We start from the raw sequence: 16833 nt of genomic DNA on the forward strand, positions 1-16833 counted from the left end.
AAACTGGCCGCCACGAAATAGCCAAAAAGCGGTGCTTACAAATGGCGTTAAAACACACAAAAATCAAATTAAATCAAATCTAATCTGTTAAATCACCGAATGTGTCCTATACCTGATTCATTGACTGAGTGTGGATATGCATAGAGGGGATGTATGCACAACAGAACACGCTTACCCTGTCAATGTACCCTGCATCGCTTTCTTTAATTCTTTTTCTTCTTAAGGGATTTATGAGATTTGAATATCGTTATAAAAACTTACGTTGCCTTTCAATTGCATTATTGATATTAAATTGAAGGTAAATCGCAAACTGATTATGTATTAATCCAATATTGCAAGTACGTTGGTTATGTTTCTTGCACAAAAGTAAATCATGTATTCCTGAAATGTGTTATCATTGATTTTTATTTTTAGAACTTAAATCACCGATTTACAAAACTAATAAATTTCCTAACAATTTGTATACCAGCGTATTAACTAAACTACATTATTATGCTCTTCAAGTCATTTACTCATTTAAGATAAGGCATTATACACATCTATTTCTTTTCAAAATATTAAAATGTTAAAAATAAAACAAAAAACAAATACGTACAAAACCTCAACAAACAAAAAGTACAATACTGAGGTACAACCGAGCAAAATCAAATCAAGGAAAATAAAAAAAACATCTCATGAAGAAAGCATACGGTTGTCAGTGATAAAGCGTCAATGGCTTATATCTAGTTCAGCCAAAAAGGACGTCAGTTCATATAACAAATTGTACCGAAGATCTCGTCCTAAAAACCTCCCCAAACTAACATACTTATGAATTCGGTATAGGTTTATTTGGCAAACAGTTCAAGAATATCATTAAAAAATATTTTAATTATATGCATATGAGATGAAATTAGTGTTTTTTGTAATGTTTATTAGCAAGCTGCCTCTCAAACATTCATTTCATGTAAATTTACATTTTAATAACAGTCCATCTAAGTGGGAATAAAAAGTGAGAACTACCTCTTACAATGCACGTACTTTGGTTCAATGGGGTTATGTTAACATAAATAATAATGTTATTGATAGAAACGAAAATATTTTTCATGATTGGACTTATAACAACTAACATTGAGTGTTTGAATATTGTTCAATTTAAAATGATACTTTTTTGTAAATTGTCAGTTAAGTAATAATATAATTTTGAAATTAAAAAAAAAGTATTTTTGGACTTCTTTTAACTAATGTATTAATTATTCAATATCGCCACTGCTTTCATAAATATGTCCTTATAAAGTCGCCAAACCTACACAACCTTGATTTAAGTAAATAGTAATTTAAGGTATTGAATCTGTTCTTAAGCTATATTTCTATCATCAAGCATCAAATTTCTTCAATATAGATATGTTCACAAACTATATTGTTTTAAAATTAAAAAAGGTTTATACAAGCACATTGAATGCTTTACTATTTAGATGATATTGTCCTTTTTTCTTATTTAAAACCATACACTACATATATCGATAAGAGACGTCAAACACGGTGCACATATGAGACCCGTGCAAAGCGACAATACGACAGTTTTCTTTATCGAAATACAGTGCCCTCGGGGATTTAAATTCCGTTGTCTCAGTGAGCATCAGTTTACAAAACCGATCCCGGATGTTAAGAACTCTTATGCTTCCATCGTAGTAACAGGGGATAAACAAATTACCTTTACTGTCTATTGTCATCTGTACACCAAGATTCATATTTTTGAATATTGAGTGCCATAGCCGTGTGCCATTTAGATCAAAACACTGAAGATGACTTTCTACAGAACAAGATAAGATGAACAATTGATCATCATGTGCAACTATGCAGGGATCATAATTATTATCCTGATATGTTTCGGTATTCTGATAAGATTTTACAATATTTCCAGAGAGATCCATGATATGGATTACAAAATTGCTGAGTACAAACAAATATTTACCAAAGTACGATAACGCACGATATTTTTCTGAAGGATGTTTTCTAACAGTTTCAGTTTGTTTGTTCATAATGGTAACTTTTTCAATAGAATTATGTAGCAATACGACTACATTTTTACCATTTATAACAGCAATATCACTAGCTGTACTATAGGAGTGTTATATCATATTCAAAATAACCACTGATATTTTGAACAATGATTTTATCCTTATGGACAATAAGTATACGTTCTCCTAAAATTGTTATCCTTGCCGGTGCGTTTAAATCTATTCCGTTCACAACAAATGATGATGTTGGTAAAATTCCGATGTGTTCAATATCAGAAACACAGACTTGAGCACCTGCTTGATCAATTGGTTTCGACTGTAATGTTTCATATCTTTTAATACTGTACTGCAACTCATATTTGTCAATTAATTCTAAGAGAAGATTATGTTCTGTTAATTGATCAAAGGTCGCTTTGAATATCTTTTCGACTTCAGAGATGTCTTTGTTTAGTTTATGAATTGCTATAAATGTTTGACTTTCAGTACAATATTTGTTAATTTTGTATATATTGGCATTAATCTCGGAAACCTTATTTCGTATTTTTGTAAGTTGTATATAGGCATTTTCTGTAAGTTCATATATAAATATTAAACCAGTTAAGGGTTTAACTTTGACTTCTGCTTCTTCCATGGACACAGACTTTTTGAATATATTTAAAATCTTAGCTTCTAAGTCAAGTTTTGTAATGTTACGTTTTCGTTCATGGTGTAGTAAACCTGAAAGAACATCGTCTATATCTGATTCTAGTCTCCTAATTACTGTGTCGATAACTGTAAGCCGAAATGAAGATTTTATGTTTAGTGAAGCCTTTTCAACAGAGACGATATCCACACACTTTAAATGATTCAGTCTCACGCAAACGATGCAAACAATCTTTTCATGGGTGTTACAATAAAAGTCTAAATTTTGACTATGTTTTTTGCATTCAGTTTTGAAATGGATATTTGGTGGAAAATGTTTAGACGTACTATTTACAGAGATAATAGTATGTTTGGCTGAACATGTTGTAGCCCTATGAATTGATGTACATATATTGCAATACAGTTCCTGACAGTTAATGCACCATTCATATGCCTCATTTGCAACATTTCTGTTATAACAAGTATTACAATTTCCAACAGATGATCCTGATTTCTCTGTACCAGGGATTTCTGAAAGAAGATTATTAAGTTTTTCAATTTTTGATTATTATTTATTTTTAATTATTGATGCATTAATTTTTTTTTTTTTTTTTTTGTGGGATATCCTTTGCTAACCACTGATACTGAAATTGCTAATTACTTACTAGTTAAATGTAACATTTGCGCAGAGTCTTTTTGTAACGTATGATTTCTTTGGTGATTATTCGTGTTAGGTGTACTGACACACATAATAAAACTGACAAAATGGTACAAATTGTAATTCATTTTGTTTAAACAGCGAATTTATACAACAACCTAATCGACCTCGAATACTTTCAAATGTTTTAAAAATCTGGTGTAGTTAATAGTCAAAAAACATGGTTGTAATTACTTATTAACTGTGATTTCCCAGTGAAATGAAAACCGATAAATTCACATGTGAACAAAAATCTCTGATAATTTCACTGCTCTGACGTCATACAACAATGGCATCAAAATAATTGGGAATGCGTAAAAAAAGACATTGTTCCTTCCATTTCATAAGTTATTTACTTCAAAAAGTAAATGCCAAATGTAAAAAAAAAGAATAACTAATCCAAGAATTATTCAACTCGAGTTTGAGCAACTCTCATAATTAAATCATGCGCTTGTTCGGTCACTCGTAGAATAATTTTCTAAATTTGAATTCTTTGATAAGTTATTCTATAAATATGATCCTTATATGTTTTTTCCATGACAGCGATGAAACGAATTTTGTTCAACTCACCTGCCAACGTTACATCAGTTACGAATATTTCTACATCAACAAGAGTGCCTATGGTTGTATTTATCTCCGTAACTTTGCAAAATGTTTCTAAAAATGACAGAATATCAGCAGACAAAGCATCAGCATTGTAAACAATTATTTTTGAAATTGTTGTTTCGATAACTAGCGAACCAGTATAAACGAACTGTATCCTGAAATCAGACAAATTTGTTACGCTCTGCAGTTTGCGTTTGATTTCATCTACTGTCCAGCAACTTGGAGTAGAAAGTGTCCACCGAACGAAGCATTTTGTTTCTCTGTCTGTTATGAATAAATGCAATAGCTTTGTTATTTATTTTTTGAACAAATATAACTATATATATTATATAATGGAATTAACTTGATATAGATTTTAACATCATTTAGGAATTCAACAACATATCTAATGTGAGTCTAACATTTACGTCACGTTCATATTTTAAATCAGCATGCAATTATTTAAAAATATAATGAGGATACAATGAATAATCAAAATAATAAGTTCGATATTTTTGTTGGTTACAAAGAAATGCGTTAAAGGAAACAACCATGAATAGACGTGTTTGGACGAACAAATCTCAATATTGCATGTTTGAACGCATACGTTTTTGTAATTTTGAAATTATTGACACCACACACATAACAGCAGGGATTTTTTTTTTCCAATTCTAAAGTCATTAATGTTAGTGCTTCTGAAATTATATATAGTCTCATACTAAGAATCAGTTTCCCTGCAAAATGTAATGTTCTGTAAAATATCCTAAGACAAATCTTTTAAGATACAATATAGGTAATAAGCCATGCTACAGCGTATTCATGAATTCACTGCATTGATGCAATTATTTTTACATATGGCAAAAAATACCTGAAAAGTCGTTTCCGTCTTCTAAGTTTTCTGTGGCTTTAGGTGATATTTGAATGTTGATATTTTTTAGCATGAATATGATTTTATCTTAAAACAGAAATAATAAATGATATGTAGTCAACAGATGATAACAAAACGGATGAGATTAAATCGTTTTGTACATGAAAATTCAAAACATATTCAACTAAAAATTATTATATATGTTCATAGCAATGACTAATTAGGCTAGTAAATTTTCCTTTTTATATATCATTTGATCAAATGATCCAGTGGAAGATTTGTTTTATTACTCTTTGTTTGACGTCCGTTGTTTATATATTTTTTTTTTAAATCTACTTTGAATCTATCAAAAGGTTTTTAAGGAGCCTTAACAACAGTCATCTTTTCTGATGTTTCTTATAGATATAATAGCTGATGTTTCCTTCAATCTTATTCACTTTATCTTAATAAGACCGATAGCATGATATCAGATGAAAGATTAATGAACAAAACATCCTAGAAAAATTATGTTAAGTTCTTATATATATGTATGTAAATGTTGTGTTCATCTTTTTTTGGAAAATGTGTTTTTGTGATCATCATTCAAGAATCACAGTTAATGAAGTCTACTTTGATCAAACTATACGACCAGCGTAACTGACAATAGAACATGTTATTTATAAATGCGTATTACCCTGAAAAGAATCAACTTCATGATCAACCAAACTTTACACGAAATAAACTTTAAGAAGGATGATGATGAACCAAACTTCTGTAAGACACAACTATTATAATACCATTTTAAGTTATCAATGTTTTATGTGTGTTTCCTTTAAACGTTTGATTCAACCAAAAACGTGTCTGCTACATCTAAACATTTAAAATTGAGAAAAAAGTAAAACAACAAAAATTCCAAACTCCAAGGAAAATTCAAAACGGAAAGTCTCCCATCAAATGGCAAAATCAAAAACTAAAACACATCAAACGAATGGAAAACAACTGTCACATTGCTGACTTGGTACAGGCATTTCCTTATGTAGAAATAATGTGGTATGATTGCAAAAGAGAGACCTTTCCACCAGAGACCACATAAAAGAGATGTTAGCAACTTTAGGTCACTGTACGGTCTTTACAAATGAGCAAAACCAATACCACAAGGCAAGCTATACGATTTTGGCTATACATATATATATTGTTATATCCAAATTATTGTCACATCAACCATTTATGACTGCTTAGATTGGTTACCCACTTTTGTCAATATAATGAAATTATACACAACTGTCATACAAGTTACACTACTATAAAACCAGGTATAACAAACCATTTACTTTGGAAAATGCCTGTACCAAGTTGGAATATGACAGTTCTTTCAATTCGTTTCGTTGGTTGAGAGTCAAAATTGATTTTTCAGATAAAATGAACTTCTCCGTTTTTATTTAATTTTCCTTGGATGTCTGTATTTTTGTACACATTTTTGGCACATGGTACCCAAAGCGATCCTTCATTACTTCATATATATGTTTAAATCTAAATTCTCTAGTGAAGCAACTAAAGGGTCCCCAGTGGCGGATCCAGAACTTTTCATAAGGGGGGGCCCGTTGACTGACCTAAGGGGGGGCCCGCTCCAGTCATGCTCAGTGATTCCCTATATAATCAACCAAATTTTTCCCACGAAAGGGGGGGGGGGGCGGGCCCCCCAGGGCCCCCTTGAATCCGCCTATGGTCCCCTTCTATTTCAGAATTATATTTGAAGGGAAATGTACAAACAAAAAAACTACGTTTCTAAATAGTCATATTTTATCTAAATATCTATGCATCACTCCGTATATATTCATCTAACTACCTGTATTTTAAACAGTTTCTTTTTTTATAACAACTATTACCGTTCCTTTGTTATGTTACGTGTTATTACATATTCCGGTTGAGGGTTCTTTTGCCACGTGCTACTCGTAAATATTATTTGAAATGAAATTTGTAATTCCATCATAAAAGTAGAATTTCTAAATTGTGTACTAAGGAGTTATTTCAAGAGTATGTTTAATAAATATTTGCATTCTATGTATCCATATCTTTGTAACAGATATATAACATACATAGTTTATGTAAAATAGAGTTACTAAAGGGACATTTAAACGCATAAGTCGAAAAAGAACGGACAATGCCATTGCAAAAAAACGAAAAACGACAAAAAGACAAACAACATACTACAAAACCGAACAAAGAAAACAAATGACTGAGCAACGCGAACCCAACTAACATAAGTAACCTTATATAAACTGGTCATGCATTTTAATACCTATATCATAGAACCGCCAAATACTAGATAAGAAAAAATGAACTTGAAAAACTAATATTTTTAAATGTTCGTTGTATCCCATGGACATTTTAATCAATTAGACTGGAGCAATATTTAAGTAGTTCATTATATACCTTTGCAAGAGAAACCGTGCGCTGAAAATACCTGAGCCTGTTGAAATGAAAATACTTACGAAAATTGTAAATGAAGCGTTTGCACATGCAGTGCACCTAGTAAATTCATTACAAAAAAGTCGATCATTTTTTTAGTAATATCCATGTTTGACGTTTCCTGAATGTGTATGACAATGTATGAAGAGAATTGTCTTTTACCATGCATATATTACTAATCATATCGAAAGGTATCGTTTTGCAATTATAATAACAATAAAATTGAATATTAAATTTCAAGTTAAGAGAAATACTGGATGTATACTTTGTTTTTTTATCTATTAAGATTATATTAGTAGAATAATAAAGTCATATAGAAAAGAATCTTGAAACTGGCTAAGAGGTTTAATTCCACCACACTATGCAAACATTTCGGAAGACCGTTTAAATGGATAACATTAGAAATGAGTTGTACTTTGTTAAACATCAAGAAAAATCAAAAAGATATACAATAGTATTCTTAAATGAATGGTGAGCAATATGATCATAACAGACCAGCCACAAATTCAGATCTTAATGTTGCGTATTGATATATATCTTTTTACTACAATATTCTATAGCAAGTGAGTTTTTCGGTTACATTTTCTTATAAACATGATTCCCATCTAATGTCAGTTTGGTTTTCCATTAAAAAAAACAGTATAAAAAACTGTCCGACTGTGAAAATTTATTGTATATTTTTTTAAATACCTAGTTGGATGCTGATTTGTCCAATGGTGTCTTCTGAAACTGCTGTGTGATTCCTAAGCTTATTCATAATCTCCTGGAAAACAGATATATTTTAGTTGTGAAGTACAACCAACACAACCGTTCAATATTATCGATTTATTTGAAAATTTATCAAAAATAGAAAACAACGACAGAGTGAAACATGAAGTTTGAGTAGAATAAATACACAACATAAAACAAAAATATTACACAAACAAACAAACAAACATACACATAATCAAACAACAACAACAAGTACAATGACCCCAACCGAAAACAAATGAAGATCTTAATAAACACTTCTTATTAACGTGTACACAACACCTTCTACGAGAAGTACATTTCATACTTGTTTCGATGAGTGTGTTTGAAAGGAAGTCCTAGTTTTTAACGGACGTTATATATTCATTAATAAAACGCTGGGCAGAGAGAGAACAGATATCATTAATTTGGAAAACTGATAATTTTATAACTAACAAAGCGATTTATTTCGATAGTATGTCATGTGATTAAAGTGATTATAAAGCTGCAAAGATATCACAGGGACATTCAAACTCATAAGTCGAAAACAGAATGACAACGGCATGACAGAAAAGAAGACGACAAAAAAAACAAATAACAGTATACGAAATACAACATAGAAAACTAGGGGTGATCGCAGGTTTCCCGGAAGGGTAGGCAAATTAAAATTCTATTTCGTTAGGATTATATCTATGTTTTATTCGTTCCATCATTGCCCCGGTATTTACTGATTTGATAACATTAAGCTTGTTTGTTCTTAGTATTGCATTTATAAACTATTCTTGTACATTTTATGGTTGCTGTATGATATCGAATTTGTAGTACAATAAGGGATATAAGAGTAAAAGTCGCCATAATTTTGTATTTGAGAATTGAATGCTTCTTTTTGTAAATTCATTGGGGTGTAAAAGCGTTGACCGATGTACATTTTGTATGAAGCGCGGAAGCGCTTCATTCTAAAAATGTACGCACGGTCAACGTTTTACAACCCTATGCAATTACCAATAGAAGCATTCAATACTTATAATTACATTTTTTCGCTATGATCACGAATTAACACGATTACTATCAAGTTTTTCTTTTATTTACCTGTGCATTTTATTGTGGAAACGTGTGTCATCATGTATGTTTCAATTCATGCAATTCATTTTTGAAATGAAGAATAACGCGAGATTGCTGTTAGCCTATCAAAATAACGTATAATAATGAATCATACATCTAATGTAATTATTTACATTTTAAGTGTTTTTATCTTCCATTCAGCAACTGCAAATTTTTTGCTTTGTTAAAGTTGATCAGTATTTTGTTTGTACTATAATTTTCGTTACTTTCTATACAGTTGTTTGAGGGATATTTGCTGTTCCTGGACTTACTTTTATTTCTTTACCACGAATATTCCTCCATAACTCCACTTATTGAAATGTAACATGAAACGGCTGAGATCTGAATAAATGTGAATACACCCTCCACATGTTGATGTTACTGTCGATTGTCAGAAACCTCGTCAATGGCTGTTTTATTTTATTTCTTATTGACAATTTGGCTTTGATTGCAGATCGTTGATAGTCTGTCAAATTCATTCACAGTTTTTGAGACTCGGGGCGATTTAAGGATGTTCGCTTGTCATGTTTTGGAATTTTTGTCAGATTTTCGGAATCCTCTGATTTTATCCATTTGAATGCCTTAAAATATTTTGCCCGTTAACCTCTACTTTTCTTTTCATAATTTTATTACACATATTATAAAAAGCCATATTTGAAAATCCTATAAAATCCTTGTTTTTTTTCATATTTTGTAAAAGAAAAAGAGTGCCAATGTTAAATGTATGAAAAGTCTTGTGAGAATTATATCCCGCCAAATTTTCAATGGCTTATATCTCGAAAACAAGCACATGGACCCTTAATTTTTTTCTGCTTTTTTAATTCCTTTGTTTATATACTATCAATTTATAACAGTCTTTTAAAAAGCTTGTTATTTTGAAAAAGAGTAGCGAACATCCTTAAGGCTTGGCATATTGAATAAACACTTGTATATTGAAACCTCTGATACGTAATTCTACTTCACAAGATATTTAAAGGCCGCATTCGACTACATATTGAACATGTTGAAAAATTTGTTCGAATGTTAGAGAATTGTTATGTATATAATCCTAAAGTGAAATGTCCTGAAACACACTCAAATCAGGCCGTTGTTTTTTTCGTTAAATTGTTTTACATTTTGTCATGTTGGGGTCTAAATGCGGACTTTATGGTATAGAATTTGCTCGTTTGAAGTTTAGACGGTTACCCATAGTTACTTAATTCGACGTGATTTTTACTATACTGGATAGTTGTCTAATTAGCAATCGTACCACATCTCCTTATTGTATATGTGGTGAATCTACCTAAAATTGTGTTATCCAAAATAAAGAATAAATGATTGTTTTCAAAGAAGCAGGGACATCTATGACTTCACAAGGGCCAGTATGTATGTGGTCAAAATATAGGCATCAACATGTAAGGTACAATACATATTTGAAAAATAAACTAAGTTCAATTAAGGACATGCTAGATAACGTTTATAATCAGTGAAATCTGAACTTGGAATGGTTCAGTTGAACTTTTTAAAATTACCCAAATGTTTACAAAAGTTTACCTTGTAAAGGATGTACGTTGGTGAAATTAGAAAAAATAATAGAATTTAAAATTGATACAATAAGTCAGAGGAGCATTAGCTAAGGAACAAAATAAGCTAATAATATAGGTTATGAAACTCCTTTTTTTAGATATTTGATTTTTTTTAAATGGCGGGAAAAGGCTGACTTGGACTTTTATCTTATATTTAGCATTGGCATTATTTTGGTCTCAAATCGTAATAAAAAATCTAGAATCTGCTTAAATTTTGGAAATGACCTTTTTTATGAGCTACGGTATTCAAGTCTTCTAAGAAAAGAAAAGTGGGTGATAAGGGGCAAAACGTTTACCAATATTACCCTTTACATTACCCTGTATCGTAGGAAAAAAACCAAGGAGTCCGAACATCTGAAAAAAAATCCTAAACCTGACCTGACTACATCCTTAACCTTTATTCTGGGATAATACTAGGTAAAACGTTTGAGAAGAACGTTGGTGATATTGATAACGTCAATACCCTAGTTAGCGCTAAACTCTTTGCAAAAATTTGTTTTCCATGACAAAGTGTCAGCAGTTTTACAAAAAAAGTTGGAATGCATGATGTAATTACCCTTTACATATTGAGCTTTTGTAAAGGTGCAATTTTAAATGAAAAATCATTTCTTGAAGACTTCAAGTTTCACACCAAAGAACTTAAAAAATGTACAGATACGTGTAAAACCACATTTGTTTCTTTAATTGTCGGTAAGTAAAGGAAAAGTATACTGCAACACAGCTTTCAATATGCCCTTTTACCTCATTGCAACGTGAGGTTGTTTTCATCTGAATGTTTTACAAAGTTTTTGAATTGATTTCGAATTTTCTTTTGTATAGTTTGAAGTATGCTTTTAGTATATAGTTAAAATGATAACATGGATAATGCGGACATTTATGGTCAATTTATTGTTTTATTGTTTGTAGTTGGAATTAAAAACGACAGGTAATGGGAAATATCTAACAAAATATCAAACTTTCAAGACCATATTCAGCTTATTGTTTAAATACATACCTCTTTCAAACTAAAACTAACGTCATTTTCTTTTTTTAAACTCAGAATTCTGTTTTTTATTCCTAACATGTATGATTCCCCAGTAGTATTTGCCACTAATAGTGAATATTTCTCCAGTATTTGCCATTTATCGTCAAAATCAGCTTTAGAAAGACAACTAGCATCTCCATGATGATCTAAGAAATTTCTCACTTCTTTTATCTTCTGAATCCATTTAGGATTGGCAGGTAGTGGCTGTGGACAGCATGTATTGATAATGGCTGATACAAGTATTATATCCAATTGAAATACCTTGACGTCTTTCGGATCAAATTTGCATATGCAATGTTCTTTCCTTCTGGTTCCATCTTTCTTTTCTTGACATGATTCATCCTCAGTCGTACATTTATACAAAACGGTAAACTGGGATTCTCTCAAACATCCAGTTTTTGATGTTGATTTATATTGTGACCCTGTCTGACATTGACAACAAGGAACCGTTGGAATGTACTCATGAAATAGTTTATGTTTATTCTTATGGAGAAAGAAGTAAAAACTGGTGGTCTTATCTAAAATTTCTCGTTCAAAATAAACATGAATAATGTTCATTACTATTTTTTCATAAAATTGTCGTAACCTGTCCAATAAATTTTCCGTTTGTGTATCCATTACTAAGAAGTAACCTATAAAATACGTATTTAAAAAGGAATAAGAAATGTCAGTAAATAAAACAACGGGTCATGAAGCCTCGTGCTATTTCCGAATTCTGAAATGTTCCTAAGCCCCTGACCTTGCGCCATTACAAATATGCTATAGTCAGATAAAGCCCCGTACAATTTCATGTTTGTGTGTATATTAGATTACATAAGCTGATTAAAACAGAATAAGGTATTGGCAAGTTATGTCAATTGGACACTCGGTGTACATTCCCAAGATCCTTATAAAGAGAAAATTATGAACAGGTCTTTTTATGATCCTTTGTAACTTAAAAAAAACATGAATAACTGGATCTTCATTCACTATACTGTATACTAAAATTATATAAGTAACCTAACAAGCAACTTTTATTAGGTCTGTCAAGTGCTTAAAGAAAACTCTTTCCAAACTATTAACATGCATTTGTTCAGCAAAGCCGGACATCGAATGGTTAACTGATACGATGTGCCGGTGTCTTAACTCATTACCGACAAGTTCTCACGGTCGTAAATCTTAAGATATCATAAAGTCGTCTGATCTGTAATGTTACCGATTGTGTTCTATTCCAGATTTTGACATTTTGACTCAGTGTGAATTCGCATGATGGGTGATGCATGCAAAGCAGAAGACGCTTACCCTGTCGACTCACCCGGGAACCATATGTGCTTCTCTTTTTACCGACTTGTTTCTTTTTTCATATAAGGCAGAAACTTCAAACGAGAGCTTCTCATGAAGAATAAACGAAACTAGCATTATCTTGTAACTTCGGGTTCCGCTATACAGATTATGTCCTCTTACTAAATAATTCAAAGTTTGGAGACTATGTTAAACTTATATATCTTTAAATTTGAAATTAAGGATACAACAGAAAGAAATTGACAATGATGGTCGATGAGAACAAAACTTTACGACAAAAGGAACGATTTTCGCTTCACAATTGTAAACTTTCAGTTTCTATGTAGCAGATCCCATCAACACAATCTATTATGAAGTATATAAACATTATGTTCCTCTTGATTCGACAGTTCATAGCTTGCGTTTCTATCATGATTTCCCTGATACATGCTTGTTGCTTACAAGGAAGCTATTAAACCAAGGGTTCAAACAAGTAAAGTCTTCCCTTCCAAAAGTTTTACAGACATCATGAGTTGGTAGTCTGTTTTAGAAAAAACAAATTCTCTTTTCCTCTACCCCTAATTAGCACTAACCGTGAGCAACATGACTTATGTCACTAAAGGATCAGTTACAAACAACTTTTATTTTCATATATTTGATATGTTCTCATTTTTCAGTATCTCAGAAAGCATTTTTTAAATCTATCCATTTTCATTTTTCTATCAATAGTTGGATAAGTTCACTATGTAATTATTTTGTTTTGTTTAGTATGAAGATAGATTGATCAAAAGAGATACTTTAGAGTGAGTAATAAAGAAGGAATTAATTTTCGCTTTTTTAAGCCAAAAATCGACAAAATAAATTCCAACAATATATATGCACATCAATGGTAAGCAATGTGGCAGCCATACATCGGTACATTTAAGATTTATCAACATCATGCCAAAAAGCACATCTTTAATAAATAAAACGTTGTGAATGCGTAAAGTTTCTTTTGCTTTTTTAATTAATTTCTAGTATTTTCGTCCGAAAATTAAATAATGTAAAATTTTGAATACAGTTTTTTGATAATTAAAGTATTCTTTGAAAAAAGATATTAGCTATTTTATTACAACAAACGTCCTAGCATGGTTGCAACTTTTTAACCCGTGCAAGTGTAATCCAGTGACGAAATAACCACCTGTGCTCTCGGTAGGTGATCATGGATGTACACAGATTCGGAGCATGTGACGTAATATTGCACATTACCTATGTCTTATCTATCACCACCTGGGGCATGACACCTGTAGCTTTCAACTTCAAAGGAAACCCAGAATTGCGGAGTCAAGTGTACAGCACACCTGTAACGGTAGGACAGCCGAGATTCCTCGTCACATCTGGGTCACAATCATAACATGCATTAGAAAAATGGGTGAAACAAAGTCTATGATTTGTGCTTGGTAGGAAGTCCCATCTCTTACAATAGTGTGTCCACGCCTTCTTGGTCTGCGGGTTAATCGGAAAACGGAAAAAAATTAATTCACTGTCCTTCTTATGTCTATTGTTGCATCCACTGGCAGCACACAGAACCATTTTTATGCGTTTTGTTGTAGATATCCGAAAATGGAATTGTGCTAATATGCCTATACATCCGTTTGTCAATATGACTGATGATAATCATTGACGTTACAGCCTCGTTCTGAGGGACTTCCGGGATTGAAATACTGAGCAAGTCGATAGATCGATACATTTAAATACATACTTTAACCATTTAATTGACACTTATACTACTATCGATGTTTTTGTGGGTATTTATGTATAAATAAACATTTATGGTAAAGAAATTAAATCGTGTCACATCTCCTTTAATGATTGAACAAAAAAAAAAAATTTTATTTTTTTTCATATCTCGTAGTTAATGCCCCTTTAAATCATTTTATAAGATCATTTAAAATTTATGATACTAACTGACACATATATGTTTACTGACTCATCATAAGTACTTAAACTAAACTGTTTTAAATAGAACACCACTGATGAGTCTTATGTAGACGAAATTTGCGTCTGGCGTACCGAATTAGAAGTCTGGTATTTTGTTGAGCTAACGCATAATGCATGTTAATGCACTGTTCCCTTTGTACATAAATAAAACTAGTGCGTTTTTTAAAGTTCTTTATTTATACAGGATCGAGCATTTCATTCGACAATATATGACTTGCATACAGTTTTGCGTCGTCAAAAATAATGATCTTGAAATATTGAATCCACCAAAATAAAAGAAACGACAAATCTTAATGTTTTATTGCATACTGTTTTTAACTTAAACAGATGATAACTCGCTATACTATAAGAAGGAATGGAAATTTGCATACATGTTTGAACGCATTGATAAATGTATAAAAAAATAAATGAATGGTAATGGATGAATCGATATGAATTTTTGAAGGACAATGGATAAAAGAAGAGATCTTTTTGTAATTTAGTCCTTTCGTTTCTATGAAACCACAAAAAAATCACAAAATAGGGTATCTAGAAAGCTTTTTATCTGGCTCCCGTCAATAGAAACTGTTACTGGTTACTATAAAAATGATTTCAGAATACATATTCATCTGTTTTTTCGTTATCTCGAGAATATGTTCTGGTTTTTTCGCTCTGTATGTACGTTCTGCAAACATAACAGATCGTAATTTTATTAGTCAAAATGTCATTCACTTATTTCATTAGATGCAATTTTGCGAAACTAAGTAATACTTTTTGACACTTAAGCACAGTTGTTGTTATGATATTTAATAGCTACACCATCATGACCATACTTACCTTATTCAGATGTTCTAACTTCATATATATCCTTTTATAGTATCATAATTAATTAAAATCCTGATCGTCATATAGAAAGCCATATTGGTCTACTTTTACATTTTACATTTACATTTACTGTTACATTTGTGTACACACATACTAGATTATAGTGTACGGACTGATTTTGTAATGATAACGGTTGCAGAAAATATATAGTCAGTTTCAAATTTGAGGTCTGAGTGAACTGCTTATTTAAACAGTTGGGCAGTATTCTTTTAATAAGGTTTTTTGCACACACTACAAATTAATTATATATGCATATATTATTTATAACATTAAATTGTAATATTAGCTTTCAATAAAGTTTTTTTTATTTATCTAAACAAATCAGCTTTCTATTTAACAAAGTTTGGACTTTCAAAATAGTAAAATACTGTAACATTTAGAAATTTCTATTTGCAGGATATCTACCAATCTACCATCCATAGAGTCGATTTGCATTTCAGTTGGTGTCATAGGTTTTAACGAAGTAAAACAAAAATACTGACAAATTAGGCTGTATCTTACTGTACATACACGGATGGAGTATTAAGAGTTGTTGAAGCTTGAAGAGTATTTTATTCAAGCATTTTATTTAACATTAACAGTTGTTGACACTCAAAGTATATTTTTCCGTCCTTAAATTCGTGAAATGATTGCTATTGTTGTAAAGCAAACAACATTCAATTAATCAAATTGTATTTTAATCTAAACATTTATTGTAAATTGAAACTAATGATCTTTGTTACTTCATAAATTTATTGAGCATTATGAATTGTGGTGTATTTAGATTACCATTAAGAGAAAGACATACTCGAGGTAAGTTTCTCAAAATATTTCTGAAAAACTCATTAAAGATACCAGGCTTATAATTGTGTATGCTGGATGCGCGTTTCGTCTACATAAGACTCATCAATGGAGCTCGAATCAAAAGAGTAAGGGTAAGTTGAATAAAAAAATAGTTGACCCAGTATAATATTGTTTGGAAAGTATGAATTTGAAAAACAGACAACAACGATATAATTAATATTCTTTTTAGATAAACTCATCATGGATAACTATCTAAGAAGGGGAGGGAAGGTCCCCAACAGTTCCAATAGGTATTGATACCAATTTGTTGG

The 16833-nt window shown here is 31.1% G+C and overlaps 1 protein-coding gene across 1 annotated transcript; it reads right to left on the reverse strand.

The window, feature by feature from the left end:
* Positions 1 to 387: 387 nt before the first annotated feature.
* LOC127718337 (uncharacterized) lies at positions 388 to 15804 on the reverse strand. Its single transcript, XM_052224334.1, has 6 exons — positions 15692 to 15804; positions 11606 to 12267; positions 7907 to 7979; positions 4769 to 4855; positions 3886 to 4185; positions 388 to 3149 (listed from the first exon to the last, which is right to left on the reverse strand). The coding sequence occupies exons 2-6, from the start codon at positions 12251 to 12253 to the stop codon at positions 2098 to 2100; spliced, it is 2160 nt and encodes a 719-aa protein (XP_052080294.1). The 5' UTR covers positions 12254 to 12267; positions 15692 to 15804; the 3' UTR covers positions 388 to 2097.
* Between the last annotated feature and the right edge of the window lie 1029 nt (positions 15805 to 16833).

This window comes from Mytilus californianus, unplaced genomic scaffold, assembly GCF_021869535.1.
Source record: "Mytilus californianus isolate M0D057914Y unplaced genomic scaffold, xbMytCali1.0.p SCAF_10, whole genome shotgun sequence".
Lineage (NCBI taxonomy): Eukaryota > Metazoa > Mollusca > Bivalvia > Mytilida > Mytilidae > Mytilus > Mytilus californianus.

Bases quoted from the DNA above. Each gene is read 5' to 3' on its own strand.
- LOC127718337 (XM_052224334.1), bottom strand. From the start codon at position 12,253: ATGGATACACAAACGGAAAATTTATTGGACAGGTTACGACAATTTTAT. The intron at 4,856-7,906 runs GTATTTAAAAAA...TTCTGTTTTAAG, and splicing joins ACAAATCAGCATCCAACTAG to ATAAAATCATATTCATGCTA. The intron at 3,150-3,885 runs GTGAGTTGAACA...ATCTTCTTTCAG, and splicing joins AACTGATGTAACGTTGGCAG to AAATCCCTGGTACAGAGAAA.